This window comes from Salarias fasciatus, chromosome 1 (genome assembly GCF_902148845.1).
Source record: "Salarias fasciatus chromosome 1, fSalaFa1.1, whole genome shotgun sequence".
Taxonomy (NCBI): domain Eukaryota; kingdom Metazoa; phylum Chordata; class Actinopteri; order Blenniiformes; family Blenniidae; genus Salarias; species Salarias fasciatus.
Window position 1 is genome coordinate 15,401,813 of NC_043745.1, and position 17,236 is coordinate 15,419,048.

The 17,236-nt window shown below is 40.8% G+C and overlaps 1 protein-coding gene and 1 non-coding gene across 3 annotated transcripts in view; both read right to left on the reverse strand.

Annotated features, from left to right (window-relative positions):
• LOC115391751 (FERM domain-containing protein 5-like) overlaps window positions 1-17,236 on the reverse strand; it is an 89,021-nt gene that overhangs the window by 59,048 nt on the left and 12,737 nt on the right. Inside the window, exons 1-2 of one of the 2 annotated variants that reach the window (XM_030096133.1) lie at window positions 17,195-17,205; window positions 13,986-14,155 (exon numbers count right to left, since the gene is read on the reverse strand). In XM_030096133.1, the coding sequence (XP_029951993.1) occupies window positions 13,986-14,141 (156 nt within the window). In that variant the 5' untranslated portion in view covers window positions 14,142-14,155; window positions 17,195-17,205. Of the gene's footprint in view, window positions 1-13,985; window positions 14,156-17,194; window positions 17,206-17,236 lie in introns of those variants that run through there. The other variant, XM_030096216.1, reaches the window with a different exon arrangement.
• On the reverse strand, window positions 16,936-17,007 carry trnah-gug (transfer RNA histidin (anticodon GUG)). The gene has a single exon. It is a non-coding gene; the product is annotated as a tRNA-His (tRNA).

The window sequence follows — 17,236 nt, forward strand, 5'->3', positions numbered from 1 at the left end:
AAGCCCTCAAGATTCCCCTGCTGTAAAGCCTGCGCTGCGGTAAGAAGGATTTCTCCGCCGGTCTGATATCAACCAGCGTTGAGAGGCTAACGCAGATCCACTCTGCTAATCTTCAGAGCTTCATTTCCACAGCTTGATGAAGACACAGCATACAGCACCTCCACACTTTCCTGCGGCTGCATGGGCCAAATGCTGCGTTAATTGGAAGATGTGCAAAATGGCGTAACAGAGACCCACACAGACAGAAGGATTTACTGAAGGGAGAGGAACATTCGTTTCCAGATATTTCCCCCCTTGGGCTTTACCAGTCTCGTGGTAGTGGCACCACAAAATCCCTGAGCTGAAACGGCTCCCAAACATGTTGCAGGGTGATTCAGTTCGGCTGGTTCCAATCTTCCTGCAGCTCAGTTTCACACGTTAAACCGTTAAACCGTTAAACCACTGGCGTCTAGATGCTTTCCAAAACATGACGGAAATACTACTGAGTTGTTTTACAGCCACAAAACAAAAGACAAGATGCCATTTAGGAGACTTACTGTTTGTTAGTATGTTCCTTTTTTTCGGAGGGGACTGATTATTTCATGTGATTTGTAAATCCACATTTTAGAATCTAAACACATTTTAAATGGCAAAAGGAAACAATGTTATCAGGATTTTATCAAATACTCGGAGGTGAGGGAAAATACGTTCAAATTAAAGATATATGTCTTTATCACATTTGCTAAATGGTCACACGACAATACTTTGCATCAGCTCCAGCTTCTAAAATACGTTCTGTGTCCATCTCAGCACCTCTTCCACTTCTATCCAACCTTCGCACCACAGGTCAAGCACATCACGTCTCGCAATAAAGCCCACATCCTGCACTTCTTTCCCAGTAACTTGACACTCGAGGCAGATTCCAGCTCCCTCAAAAGGTTTTCAGACAGACTGACATCAGGACTCATTACTGACCATGTAACAGTCCATTTTATTTGTTATGAAGCTGTTTGTATAATCCTACAATATTTCTCTCCTGAACAACCAATGAGTGGTCAACCTACTAGCCTAGAAGTTCATGGTTTTCTTAATTTCTCTGTTACTTCCGATGCTTGCAGTGCCAGAGACAACACAGCAGTGTTTTCTTGTGATTTATTGACAATTTCCTACATGATTTAAATAGAGGAATTTATCTTGTTGATGCAAATAAATGTTTTCAATATGGAAAAGTGGAATAGAAAGCCAAAAACATATGTTAAATATGCCTGTGTAATTTTAATATATAACAGTCAACTGTCCAACCAGCTTTTTTCATGAAATTCTTAAAAAAGAAATTTCAAGCAAAAAGGAATGATTATTAATAATATTAATAGCAGAGTTGATTCAACATTTACCTAAAACCAAGCAAAACAAGAGTAAACTTTGGTTGACATGCTGTGACGAGTCGAGTGATGAGCTTTGGAATTCTTTGAAAATTAATTACTCATGTTTTTGTTTTTTTAATGTAAATTCACCAGTGAATTAACTGTAATCTTAACATGAAACAATCTTGCGTGGTTGCGATTATTGATGATCTACGGGGTAATTATTGATATCCACGTCCATACACAGACTGTCCACATACATTTCATACATGGAGTAAACTGTTGAGTCACATTTATAAAAGTCATAATAATCGTCAGTCTCGAAAGGAAATACAGGCTTTTTGCATTGGATTGTCATGCGTGTTCATGCAGAAAATTAACAACAGGGAGAGACAGAGATGTTTTGCAGCACGCCAATAGATATTATGACACAGTTCCATGTGTGTTTCAAGGGTGTAGATTCAAACAGATGTTTACAGTGCATTAAACACATATAAAGCTCCTGTCCTCAGAACAGCACTCAGATCAGTCGGACAATTCAGTGAATGTTCCAACAGAGAATCTGGACATAAATCAAGAGTTTGTGGGGGGTATATTTTTACTGTTTATCATTGTATATCATTTGTGTTTTGTATTTTGTGTTATATATAATATCTATACTACTGCATCTGTTTTGCACATCTAATTTCAGTTTCCTTTGGACTTGAGGACCCCCTCGAAAATGAGATGGCTCATCTCAAGGGGTTTATCCTCTCAAAAACAAAAAAAAGACAATGTAACTATACATTCAGTTGAGGCTGCAGATTTACACCTTCCAAATATCACTGAAGAGAAAATTACATGTATCCTGTTTATGTATTTATTTAAGGATTCCCATTAGTCTCTACAAGTAGGGATTATTCTTGCTGGGGTTCATTCTTTCATCAAAGTAACAGTTTTACATTCCTGCTTACAATGAAACAGAAAGCTTACAACCAACATTCAGATCGAGGGCACAAGAGCTTTAAGGTATGAAAGGAAATGAGATACAACACTTATAATAGGTTAGTTAAATTAAAACTATATTTGCATTAACTTAGCAAAGTAACTTTACTGGGGCTGTAGCTAACTGCAGCTAGCCGTGTGTGTGTGTATGTATGTATGCTGTGTGTGTATGTATGCATATATACTATACATATAAGTTTTTGGTCTGTGTAACAGAAATCAAATTTGAGCATTAGTGTGACTCCTTCTTGGCTAAAATTGACTGAACAATAGAGAATAACTGTATTTATCAGTGTGTCTGTCTCCAGTGTCCCAGATCCACCTGTTGCCTCCAAAAGTCTGAAGAAAAATAAACAGACAGACGACCTCTTTGACTCTTCCAAGGTATGTTTGACAGGAAGTGACTGAGCTTCATGCAAATTGATTCTATTTGTCTGTATCTTCTGTATTTAGTGGTTTAGACTACCGGTAATTAATGCACATTTTCACCACAATATTGTGTTTCCCCACTGCAGAGGAGAAAGCTGCAGACGGAGTCCTCTACTCCACAGGACAGGTAGGAATCTTTTAATTACCTTTTAGTTAAGAATTACTCAGTGAGATAAAAGTGACCTTTCAACAGCCAGTTGCTCAAATTACTTCCACTAAAGTGTTACAATGTAAAGTTTCTCAACTGATCCAAATTGATTTTCTGACTTTGGGCTCTGACTGAATCCAACCTGACATGTTTTACGGTTTGTTTTTGTCTCATTGTAGTGACGGAGACTGAAAGAAAGCCATAAATGTTTAGAGTAAGTACAACAGCGCCAGGCATAAATCTAATCTATCACATTGATCAGAGAAATGAAAGAGTTTTTGCCAGACCTGCTATATGAACTCCAGCCTGCAGAGCCTCGACCCTGCAGGACTTTGGAAACAGTGTCGGCCTGATGAAGCCCGCCTGGACTCTGGACTCCAGCCTGATTTCCCCAGGATTCATCTGCTTCTCTTTTAACTCCTAATAGTCCTGGTGCTCCACCTGAAGCTATTTGGATATTCTCCATCCTGGATGCTGGAGAAGCTGCAGGACCCAATGGAGCTGCAGGAAGACATGGAGGTGTCTTCTAAATGCAGATGAGCTGTCAACAAACAGCAGTATCAGCATGATGTGACAGCCAACGTGAAGCTAACGCTCATTTCCTGTGTTTTCTCCTCAGGATGCTGCCTCCTGCAGGCAGGTCAGTGTCATCAACCATTTGGGTGACAAAGATTGAAATACGTCAATCACAGAGACAAATTCTGCATTCATCCTGTTTTACCAGAGAACGGCAAGAAGACACAGCGTTACAGACGTTACAGGCCAGAAGAAGGACTTTACATGCTCTCACACACACACACACACACACACACACACACACACACACACACACACACACACACACACACACACACACACACACACACACACACACACACACACAGTGGGATTTATCCTGGACTCTAAACTGTTCTCCTGAACCGCCCCATGGAGAATTCTCTGCTGGAGGACATACAGACAATGAATGTAACAGTGGAAATTGACAGATGGAGTGGAGGCCCTCAAAAAATCGGAGGGAGTAACATGTTACTATGGAGAAAGGTACACAATGTCTTTAATGACATTTCACAGAGAAGAAAAATCCATTTGTTCACTTAGAAAGTTCAGAACAGCAAGAATGAAGGCACAGTGTGACTCATAAACATCTTTTTCATTATTCACTGCATTCCCAGAGAATAGAAGCTAATCCCAGAAAGTCTACAGTGCATCTATGAGGGGTTTTGCATTTTTTGTGCCTGTTTTCATGTCACTGTGTCTTCCTTGCTCTTTGCCAGTGTTGTCGAACTTTACTTGCTGGACTCAGTCTGGACTTCCAAACTTTACCTGTGAGTTTTTTTTTGCTTTTTTTTTAATATGCACCAAGCTTGAGTGATTTTTTTAAGACTTACGTGTAGCTCCACAGCCATGAAATATTCTCAGACTTCAACTGAGAAACATCTTGTTCATATCACAAGCTGTTTGAAAAGGGATTTCATTATTGTCGGCAAAAAGGTGCTTTTGAATTGTTGTGCTGCTTAGAAACAGGACTCTTGATGTGTTGAGATATCTCGTCTCACCATTGTGATAAAGGAACTATCAAATCTATATGCAAGACATAATTTATTGCCATTTTAAATCATGTGCAGCCAGATAATGTATAATACATATACGCATAATATATAGCTGTTCAGTACTTTTGGATATTTCATTATGAATTCTGATGTCACAGAGTTGGTTCATTTGCATTCATTTCATAAGACAGAATATGAATGTATTCCTGTCTGTATATTCACTCTATATTCATGGTTAGTGAAGCAGAAACTCGAAGACGTGATCTTAAACTTAATTGCGCTGATGAAGCTCAGTTTGACTCAATGTGCACTTGACCTACTATTCTGCAGCCGCATCTTCATTTCCTTCTGAGCGTGTTTGGACTTGAGCACCCTGGTGAGTCAGCAGGCTGCAGACAGATTCCCAACACTGTGTTCCACACTTGCTTCTCATATTTTTATTCTTAAAAGCTTCAAAGGCTTCAGCAAAAGCACACTGACTTCCTGCGAGATGTAATTCACCACTGTGAAAGGGAAGCAAGAGGAAAAAAGCAGTCCATGCTGTTTGCTCACGCACATTTATTCCCTTACTTTTAGACTTTGGTATAATCGAACAATAAAGTCAGACCTGGTAAAGGAATGGTGAAAAGGAAGGGGAGATTGGATCTTTGGCTACGGAGGCCGTAATGTACCTGTGCACCAAAGCTACAACAGTTTTTTTTTTTCCAAGTGCAAATGCTGGATATAAAATTGATGTTACCCGCCATGTACGTGTGTGTACCAAGAGTACGTATGAATCAGCAACTGTGAACCATCGATATCTGCACAAATATTGAAGTCATACATCCTGCGGAATATTTCTGTCTTGAACAAAGTGGAGGGTTGAGCCTCCAACACAGACTTCCTGAGAGACATCCTGCAACATGCAACGACAACATATGGACTCAGTATGCCATTTAGAGCCTTTTAAATGCATAGCAAAAGTTGTAATGTCTAGCCTTGAGTGAAAGGTCTCCCTCCAGCATCCTTATCGCTTTGTCACGTATAGTGTGTCTTTGCTGTGTCGTCTATCGGTGTCAGGTTCACTCAGGGCAAGCTCATTAATCTGCTCAGCTGCAGTGCTCCCTACTGAGCCAGGACAGGCAGGGACTGAAAGAAGAAGAGGAGAAATGAAAGTGAAAAGCAACAAAGAGGGGCTTTTGCCTGAATAAAGAGGCCAGCCAGGAGACAAAGTAACAAAAAGAGAAGGAAGATGAAAGAAACATCAAATGAGGGGCAGGTAAAAACACTGAACACAAAGCAAGCGAGATCCTTCACACTAAAATCAGTTTGTCACTAAATTGAATCGCCTGCTGTACAGACAATCCAAACACACCGCTGCAACACCAGAAGCATCAGGTTAGAGGCAAGTGACTGCTGATTGTGCGTCACATGACCTCTCAATAAAAAAAAAAATCCCAAAATAAAAAGTGACATTCTTTGCAAGCCCAAAACACTCCAGCATCAACCCAAAACTCAGGATTTGTTTTTGTCTTTTCTTCTTTTATTATCCCCTACAGTTGGTGATCGGGTCACGGGTACGGGAAGAGGGAGGCTGATGCCTCCAGGAAAGGCTAAGTGCTATAATAATTAAGTCAAAATGATCTCATTTTTTAAACTCATGACGTTATTAAATGAATCACAGACTCAGGTCTGCTGCTCATCCTACAAATGCATGTTCCCCACAAATAATTTACCATTTAAATTGTAAATAAAAAGCATTGCCAACACTGTAATATATACTGCCAGGAAAAGCAACATAAATATTCCACTAAACACTCATTTTCTTATCTTCTGTGATATGTGACGTTAAAAGGCTGGTGATTAAAACTGCTCCAGCATTAAGAGTCACATCACTTCATAATTTCTGCAATTAGTGTCACTTGAGATTAATCATTGTTAATTTCCTTGATGTGACACATCCTCTGTCATGTCCCACTTTATATAACCCAATTACACAAACTTGAGTGTCAAGCATCTGGATTTAAAATTCAGTCCACCTATAGATTGCGATCCTACATCACATGATGAGGGGGATCGTCCGTGACACTGGGGCAGTCGCCCTGACTTTGCAGGAGTCAAGCACATAACTGTCACGGCCAACAAGCCAAACGTCCCGGTCTGAAAGCACAGCAAAGCCTTGAGGGCTTATCTCACCCCTTCTCCACATTAAGGATTAACAGGCTATTTAGCAGCGCGCCTTCACATCAGAAAGACACGTCGCATGGCAGATTTGAGCGGGGCGGCACGCCGCTTCACGGCGAGGCAGATAAGCAACGTCTCCGTCTAAAGCAGCACACCCCACTTTTATTCTATATTAAGCCTTTACCGGTTAGAAATAAATCTACTTAGGGGGCCAGCAATCCTAGTCTGTGGATTATTATTACGGGACGAAAGCTGTGTCTGTGTGATGTGCCTGTGAGCCACAGGCTCAACGTACAGACGTCAGGTGAAATTCTCATTGGTCTTTTCAGGAACTATGCTATGGAAACTGGATGCTAACTCCTTATCAGGGAAGGGTGACTGAACACACCTCCAACACTAATCGAGGTGCTATGTGTAGCACCACGAAGTCTGGCGTGTGAGCCAATTTGGAAATAGTTTCTCATTTACTCTTAAAAAAAAAACCATCCCTCGAAATCATGACAGATTTAGCTCCTTTTTTCTGCACATGGAAGTTTTACACTCAAAGAAGACTGATCTGCTGCTGAACAGATTCACCACAACTTCAAACATCTATGCTAAATCAGAAGGAATCCGAGGTTTCAGAATTTTGTTTAGGTTTTGTTTTTGGTTTGTTTTTACTTTGAGCGACCTGTATGGTGTGTTTCTCTCATTGGTACTGCAGGTCCCTCGCTGGCTGACGAGGAATCATCAGGAAACTGCATGCAGTCAACCGCAGCCTCTCAGCAGGTTGCTTCAGTCTTTTGGGTTGGATGTTTTCCAATTAATTACCTCTTGCAAGGAGGTTATGTTTTATTCTATTAACCTTGTTAAAACGGTTTTAAAAATTGATATTCATCCTGTGTTAAATATAAGTTTTATTTTTTTTCATCTCATCTTTCTTGTTATGCCCATCCAAATTACAAAGGAGGTTTGTGAAGGGAGAGTGATCAGTTGTTGCAAATTAAAATGGAATGCTTTGTGTTTTCATTTTTCACTCTGCCTTTCCAAAATGAACCTTTTAGCCACAGTCACATTGACCTGATTGATCATGAACTGCCACTTCAGCTGTTTATATTACTAATCCTTAATTTTTTAGCTTTCAATGCTGCTTCCCAGTAATTTTCATCACTGCTCCCCCCAAATTCAAATGAGCTATAAATTTTGAGTTGATATCAGGATGTCTAATTTGTTGAATGATTGATCTGTTGTTTATTTTTTGACGACAACTAAAATCTGTTTTTGTCTTTTTTTTTCTTTACACTGCATTCCATGGACACAATAATTATTACCTTAACAACTGCTGGATGACCATGACATTCTGCCAACACATTTACTGCTGCTATATTATGAATATGTGTGCAACTGCCTGACTTGTTCAGCAGAAAGTTGATATCTACACTTCTGAGTGAAATGTCAAAACTACTCAACCGACTTCCATAAAGTTAAATTCACACAAAAAGTTTGGTCTCCAAGTTGAAAGCTATACGTCTGGAAATGCACTGATATTCCAATCTCAACAAGTTCAGCTGCACTTTGAATTCAACACTCACTGTCAGATGCAATGAGCTTATTATCATGCAGACATGATATTTTAGTTGAAGGCAACATTGTGCCCAATTACAGAGAGTTGCTTGTATGACTGACAATGTGCAGAAAAAAACACTTGTCCGGTTTCTTTTTCTTGTCAGAGAAATCCTCACTAATAACTCAAATTAGCTAGAGTAAATGAAGGAAACACTATGAAAGCTCTTTATATGTTTGTTATTTTCTGTCACAACCAACAAGTGCACACCTCACTGTTATATCATCCATCCCCCGCGTTAACAGTCTTCTTTACATTATAGTCAAAAAGTATTTCCTTGAACTGGTCAAAGAAATGCTGATTCTCCTGGCATGATTTTTCCTGCATTTGTAAAACAAACCACTTTTGCTACTTTATTGTGGAAGCATGGCAGTGAGGACAACATGACTAGAAGAGCAGACCAAAATAAAATATGTTACAAGCTCCATTCCGTTTTTAGCAGCACACAGCAAGAGGAAAACAATACAAGTGCAGCGAGACCACTTTGGAGACGAGAGCAGCCTATTTCAATAATGCATTCGCAACGCAAACGAGATGAGCTTCTTCCAAGTTGTGCATTTGGCTCCAAAAGTACACTCCTAATTTGATTAGTGAGCTCTACAGGATCTGAGCCGGTGCCAGGTGACTGAACCACTTACTCACAGTGATGAGGTTCGTCTCTCTGCATCAGTACTATTCTAGCATTCATATGGCTTCCACTTTCTGATATGCAGCTTCTGGTTTACAAGATATTACTAACATAAAACTTTGCTGCGGGATGAGTTTTGATGAGCATAAAGTTTTAACATTTGGTTTTTTATGAGTGGCGCTAGTCAGACCTTAGGAATGACTGGTGACTTCCTCCCATGCTACTGTTTCTATATTGATCTCATGAAATGCACCTCACTGGTATGTCAGACAGAGGAGGCTTTTCGGCAAATCTATAGAGACACAGCTGATTAACAGTCCCAGACCATGGCTGTTTACTTACACAGCTTACTTACATAATTCAAAGGAATCCAGGGTATAGCTGCCAAACAAAATGTAGGCCTAAATAATCTCTTTATTGGTGCGTCGGTTTAATTACAGTGATTAATTTCAGAGGAACAAGGAGCCTGAACAGATAGTACATGTAGTATGAAAGCATGACTCTCTGGATAGTGGTCTATGACTGAATGGAAGCTTCACAAATTCCCTGAATGAATTTCCAAGTAAAAAAAATTGAATATATAAAATTTGAGTTCATTTTAATAGCAGGGAATACATATATTGAGGAAGCCTCTTATAGATGTATATTAAATACAAAAGTGTCTATCATATGTTCAGCATTTCACTCTTTATACAAATTCAAGGCTTATAATCAGTCTGGTCTGAAATAATTTTACTTTAACAAATTCTGATCTCTTTAAAAGCCACTAATAGAAATTTCTCAATTCTCATGTTACATGTTAGTTATTCATCGTAGAACAGTTTAAGTATGAAAGATAGAAGACCCAAGATGCACATTAGCCACATTCAACTAGAAAATCTACTTATGAACTCACAGAAAGTGGTAGCATCTTCATTTGTCATAACACTCCAAATCTTTGCAGGACCACCAAAAAAGTTACTATATAATTCAAAAGAGTCAGATTTTCAGATATTGTTTCATTCAATTTTTTGCATCGCTGCCAAATCATAACACAAATTACTCCTAACTACTCCTGCTCCAATGTTCTTCTAAATCCTGGCATACAAATGCTTTTAAATAATGATGACAACCAGTGTTGTGTTTAGACAGTCATGCTTCTGATCAAAGCACTCTGTTTTTTTTCTGTGTGTCGTCTTTTTGAAGGTTTTATAAGTGAAAAAGATAATCTCTGAGTATGGGATGACATCCAGAGAGAGAGAGAGAGAGAGAGAGAGAGAGAGAGAGAGAGAGAGAGAGAGAGAGAGAGAGGAGCTCTATGAAGTTTTTACACCTTTTTTGGCAGAAGCATGTTGTTACTGTACAATTAGCAGTGACCGCCATGTTCACATGCACCACATCCAATGGGTAAGTTAGCAAGGCACCAGTAGTGCCTGCCAGCCAACAGACGATTGAGAGGAGGGGGAGCTACTTTTGGGAAGCCGTAGGAACTTTCCAGCAGAATTTTGTGCATTTCCTGTTAGCAAAACTGAATGACAAGGTGGCGAGCAGTGACTGACCTCCCCTATGGTGGCAGCACTGCCCCTCATCCTTCATGTAGATGCAGCACATGAACCTGATGGCTTCCTCACTCATAAATCTTTTTAAGGACATCTGGATTATAATCTTGGTGCAATCCAAAGGCGCAACTGCAAATTTGACAACAGCTTATGCAAGTATCTTTTATGAGCTTAGTATTTTTGGATTTTGAAAAGGAGACGCTTAAAAAACAGTTGCTAAGAACTATCCTCAAAACCTCGTGTCTGTTTCTGATGTGGCCACAGCAGGTGAGTTGATCATCACTCCAGCACAGCCACGCTCTGGCCCTTCGCTTGCCCTCACACCGAACAGCCCGATGCCCAATGTTCCACATGCAGGAGCAGCGCTGTGCATCGTCTGTGGATTGAGACCAATAAGTTTGTAGTGCGACCTGTGGATGTGAGGTGCCTGTGAATATCTTGAAGGGCAGAATCGTGTTGAAAAAGCACTGGAGATCAATGAACATGAGTCTCCCTGTGGATCAAGGGCTTTTGATGTAATCAGCAACAGTGTTACTAGTGATTGAAGGGAGCCAGCATGTGTGCTGGTTGTGAAATAGGGAGGTGGGTAAACCTGGCAGGCGGTGGCCTCATGTCCATGTTAGAAACGAGACCTGGGAGCTTCACCTTCACCTTGCTGACCGCAACTTAAGACTTTATTTTCTTTCTTTTTTTTTTATTCCATTTATCAAGGTCATAACGATCATCATTCCCAAGTGATGTTATTTTTGTGTAACAGTTTGAGGTTAAAGCTAATTGAGTTAAATGAAGAGTGTGACCGCGCCCAGGTCCCGTGAGACCCTTTATTCTAGGCCACATCTCAGAGGTGTCCAAGAAAGGACAGCAGCCACGCTCTCTCATTTCCAGTGAAACCCTCAATCTTGCCATTCGACACACAAATCACCATAACGCACTCTGTGCAGGACTGGAATCACCACTGTTTATGTAGCTCTACGGATGTTTTTTGTAAAACAGAATTCAATTCAGCTCCTTAAATGCTGTGTCACACATTGTTTTGCCAGCAAATTAATAGCGACGGTGCTGTTATAAACAATAGAGGACTGATTAAGCCGGTGATCTCATTTATGCTTCAGTTCGTGCTTTTTCGAAAGGCTCATAGTGTGAAAAAAAAAAATCACAAATTCCACAACTTCCCATGGTAGAAGTGATGAAATATGCCAAAACAGAGCTAATCCTCTCAATAGATGCTCCACTAGAAGTTAAGCTTTCGGTCCCTACTGTGTGCTCTCAGTTTCTGAAAGTATCGGATCAGCATATCCTGACAGCCAAGCACAATGAATTGTTCTCGGGTGAAGGAGCGTCATACGAGTCAAGGGGGAACAAGTGCTGGCAGCACTCTAGCAAACACAACTCATCACAAAACACAAGACACACCATCTCTTTCCAAGATCAGACCAGAGGCAAAAACTGACCCGGTGTCCTGCTGGTCGAACCATTTTGTCAAAACTCAAAGACGATAAACTGGATGCAAGTCAAAGATACCGCAAAGCACTTCTTTAGCCATCAAGATGAAAATAGTTGAAAGCGGTGATGGTGGGCTGAAAGCCACAGCCATCTGACTGCTCCCACCCACACGTTACACAGAAAACATGATTATATGAATGAAAAGCAACCATGCTACTCCACACTTGTTGGCAATACTAATTTTGGAACAGGCAGGACGAGGACAAACAATGAAATTACAACTTTATTTGTCCCCTGAGGGCTGTCACTTTGAGCTATTAGATGTTGAAAGACTTTCTTTTTTCTTTGCAGTCGGCGCTTCGCAATGACTGCTTGTTGATGGCCTTTGTGGACTGTCATCTCTAATTCAGGAGCACCGGAATTCCTTCGAGTAACCAGCATCAAAAACTGCTCCCACAGTAAACGACCAGGTTAGACGTCAGACACAGCAGACTTCAAAGCAAAGCAGCCACACAAAAGATCCACTTTCCCTCTCTCTCTCACACACACACACACACACACTTGATTTATAAAGGAGGTAATGCACATTAATCACTTCTACAAGTCTACTCTTTGCTCTCTCACTTACAGTGTGTTTACTGACTCCAGTCATGTCTCGCATCCATTCATGCCAATACAACAATTGATTACTTTTAAGACAATTTAAACAGCAAGAAATGGAAGAGAGGCGCTTTAAACAGGTATGACTCAACAAGAGAGACACCAGAACTCTGAATGAAAGGTTGAATGACTAATCCAACATGGAGCTTTAGTTTTATTTAGTTTTACCAAAAGGCTAAGAATGCTTCTGAATGAAGACGACACAACATCCAAGGCCAATGATTTACACCAGGTAAACAGAAGAATGGAAACATATTACTGACCTAACTGGGACCCATAAAGGAAGCCCACATAATTGAACCTACAGTATATGGGGCTGTCTTGGTTAGGGTCTTATTTAGGCTGTTCAGTGTTTGCCCATGTCCACTTAATACCCAGGTGCTCCAGCCATGAACCATGTGGGGCCCACAGACACATGATTTCTGGGAGGATTCACCATCAATTTGAATCAGTGCTTTTCATTTCAAGTGTCAAAATCAAACACAAAACGACTGATTGTCTTATTCAGCAAAAACAAACGGCCAAAATCACCAAGCGCCCATACCACCAAAACAAATGTACTTAAAGAGCTTAGAAGTCAACAATGTTTCACCCTCACTTTGATGAAAACAGTCTAGAGGAAGAATAAAAAGGTTATTTTCTTTTCTCCCACAGCATTACATCAACCGTTTTTGTTGATGCCATGGTGCATAACAGAAAAAATGATGCCCTGTGTATGTCGTTCTTTGTGTTTTGGCCATTAAGTAAGCTATAAAGAACTAAATAAACTCTTGTTTGCAAAGAATATCAATCCCTTGATACAAAACCTTGAGAGATCCACTGCTATCCTGGATGAATAAGGTCTTGTTGCAGCATTTTTGAATGATCTTTATGACTGACAGTCACTCTGAAAAATAATTTGTCCACACACAACCTGATTTGGACAGATTTGACTTGAAAAAGAAAATCTGATCAACTAAACTGGAGGTGAGTGTCTCATCACAGCAAATGCTTGCCCTCAAACAAGAGGTCGGGCTGAAGGACACCTGCTAGCTGTGATACATCCACCATGTTTAACTGGAAGCTAAACAACTTCATCATGCTTTACCTCTACCACTGGCATTAGTTACTCCAATGCATCTGAATCATCATGGGCCTCAAGCTGCAAGTATAAACAGCCCAGCTTTAAGTACTGTTTGTCCTGGTGGTAAATGACAATCCTTGAAATTTGCTGCGCAGTACACACACCTAATGTGGTCATGATGGCACGTCCACACATGTATTTTCCTTTAACTGCAGCCATTCCAGCAGCACACTGATAAGATGACGATGTCTGTTGATTATTTGACTTGTTTTGCACATTAGTTAATGAAAAAAAAATGTCCTTCAATTTAAATTTTTTCTGCAAGATGCAGACTGAAAGAAGAAAGCGTCCTTCTACCTGGTCACCTCTGTACGTGCCAAAAGCGCGTGTCCAGGTTCGGTCAGAGACACCGGGAGGGAAGGTCTCCACTGACCTGAATCGTGCAGGTGTACTCCGAGTCGTCCAGCAGCCTCACGGTGCAGTTGCATTCCCTGTCCAGACTCCTGATGCTGCTGCTCATCAGTCGGCTCAGCATCTTCTCGATCGTCTGTGAACGGGACCAAGAGAGAAGTGCACACAGCACATACATACAAGTTTGCCCCCCTCCCCTGTCACTGTCCCTGCTCTCTGCTCCAACACCTGGTCAGCGGCGGCGACTGAGCAGCGACGCGACGGTGGCGCATCGTCTCATCAGCGCGTGGCCGAGGAGCTGCCGCGTCTGTGCCGTCACCGGGGAGTGCAGACACCGCCGCCGCTGCCGCTGCTGCTGCTCTCTGGTCCGGTTAAACTGTCAGCGCCCCTCTCACCACACCTTCTCCCCCCGTCTACTCTCCGTTGCCATGCCGCTCTCGGTGCTGCGGGGCGGGCTGCTTTCTGAATGGCGAGGCTGGCAGCCAACGGAGCCCAGACCGAGCCGCTGCCGCCTGCGCCGACAGGAGCCCGAATTCCGATAGGCTTGCTGAAGGTCGTGACTACAGCCACATGGCGGAGAATAATATCACAGTGGAGTTTCCTCAAGTCCAACAGCATGCAGGTCCTGCAGACTGACGAGGCCATTGATTAGAGACTCCATATTTTTAATGACCCAAAAAGGAAAAAAAGAGGACACTTGATCGAGCCTCCTTAAATGATAGTCGACGTTTATTCAGATTTCCCCTACAATCTTCATGTATTCAAATTATGCTTCATTTGCATGGCTAGAAGACAATATTTCTTAATAATAACCAAAGATCCAAATGGATTCTCAGAAGTTTCTCAGCATTATATCTAAAAAAAAACAAATGTTTTAGGGGTCACACATCTGGAGCAGTAAAGTCGTGACATAGGAATCTGTCGTCAAATAACTAATCACTAAATGTGTCAGTGCAAAGAAGGGTGTGTTAAAAGTTGAATTAAAAAAGAACAATTTTAGCATATCATATTCAAATACAAAATGCTGTTGCATCAGGAGGACAATGCTTCTTCACCCAAACATGCTTTCTCTTCCAATTTTGTTGCAACACCAACACAAATGATTTGACTTTGTTATTATTTTTTGGCAACCCAAATCTGAACAAAGATCTAAGTTCCTCTTTTGCAACAATATTTTTGCCACAGCCCTGATTTTTGTAGCATGATTTTATCATGTTCATGATGGAAACATTAAATTATAGCTTAGATAAAACATGTTACAATTGAGTTCATGTAACAGCCTACCAGTTTACTTGTTTTGAGTGTTTGAGTGTGGTTTGTCTTCCAAGTATGCTTCTTTCGTTTGTTGTTTCCAGAGTCTCAAGGTCTTTACTGCAAAGAGTCTCTCTTTTCGAGGTAACTTCCGAGATTAATGCTGGGTTTTTCATACAATGCTGGTTTTACTTTTTATCATGGTAAAATAACCAGTTTGGTGACTCATACTGAACAGCTAACCTGCTCCTGAACAGGCTATATCAACCTGATCTGGATAAGAGATCAAATGTCCGACCATTTTGTTCTCTTAGAAAAAGACCTGAGGCTTGTACTATGGAGCAGGATTAACATTCTCAGGTTATCTCTCAAACACGGAGAAACCTTGCAGAGTACCCTACTTTACCATGGAGAAGCTGCTATATTCTTCTTATTCCAGGTTTTTCCAATCCAGATGTCAAGATGTAAATTAATCCCACTTTGTAGTACATGTGAGTGAGAGAGCTAGCCTATACTGTATGTCTGCCACTATTAATGAAAGAGTAAACTGGACCATGTGCATAGTGTAAGTAAACCCAGTAAATAAACCAGGACAAACAGTTCTCCTTTTAAGATAAAATTTCAGTTCTCGTCATCGTCCCACAGGCCAGATTGGAGCCTCTGGTGAGCAAGTTTTGGCCCGCGGGCCAAATGTTTGACAGCATCCAACCCTCTTCTTTTTTCATTATCTGATTCAGGTTCACAACGTGCTCAGCTGATCCCAGGCAATAGAAAAGGCAGGGTTTACGTGGATAGGTCACCATTCCATCACAGGGCAAATACTGAAAACCTGACACAGTCAAACTTCATCAGAGCTGTGTAAAGAACCTGGACATCAATTCTTTAAAACAATTCAAAGTTCTGTTTCTCCATTTCAGCACTTTCTACATTGCTTCCTTTTTCAACTCTGATTACAAAGGTCTTAACATATCTGGATTTATTTAATCCTTGGTTATGCTTAATTTGTCACTTGATATTTGAATCATTGGACCTTGGGTGGGTGCTGCATTGACTGGGTATTACTCAGCAAACTACTTAATGGAATCAGACACACTTTAAAAAAAATGTCCTTGAATACATTTTTAATGCAATCCATAAAGCTCCATCATACTCACAATAAAACAAATACAGCAAATAGAAAAGGCCCAATTCAAGAAATATGTCTTTTCAAAGAATAACGTTCTTAAAACGTTCTTAAAGGAAAAGATTCTCATAATCAACTATGCACAATATATTTATAAATATCCAGTGATTGAATCACTTTTGATTGAATCCAATGAAAAAATGTCTCATTGAAATAGTCCAACCCGTACTTTTCCCTGCTCGTTTCTTTGACTTTGTCTGCCCCTGGTGGTAGAACACAAAAGCAACAATAAAATGCGAAGAGGAAGGAATAGAAAATGCAGAAAGCTACTCATATATTCTTCTTTGTAATTTGTATGAAATACACATTGTGTCTTCTTGTTTCAAGTGTAAGACTTTATCTCGTCCACAACAGTTTGTTTTCTAGAATAGGTGAGCATTTTGTTCGATGCACTTTCGAATAGTATAAAGTATAATAGTATTTATTTACTTATATAAAAAGCATTATAGTATGGACGAAGTCGCTTAAAATTCTTCATTCATACAAAAGCTTGTTGTGAATCAAAAGTGAGCTCATCTGCCGTGACATTGTTCCACAATGCCGTGACCCGGATTCGAACCGGGGTTGCTGCGGCCACAACGCAGAGTACTAACCACTATACGATCACGGCGAGCTACGATGAGCTGCTGAGTGCTGAGAGACAGAAAGCTGGTGTCTTTAGTGCGATAGTCAGTCCTGCGACTTCCGGTGTTCTGTGGGGTAGATTCGCGGACAACATTCTACCTTAACGCCGCGATGAGAGGCCAGGAAAACAGCCTCCAGCGTTTAGGTGACTTTACAGACGCCTGTTGGGTCACGTTAGCGCTGTTATTAAGTTTATCTCGACTGTTGTGAGCTTT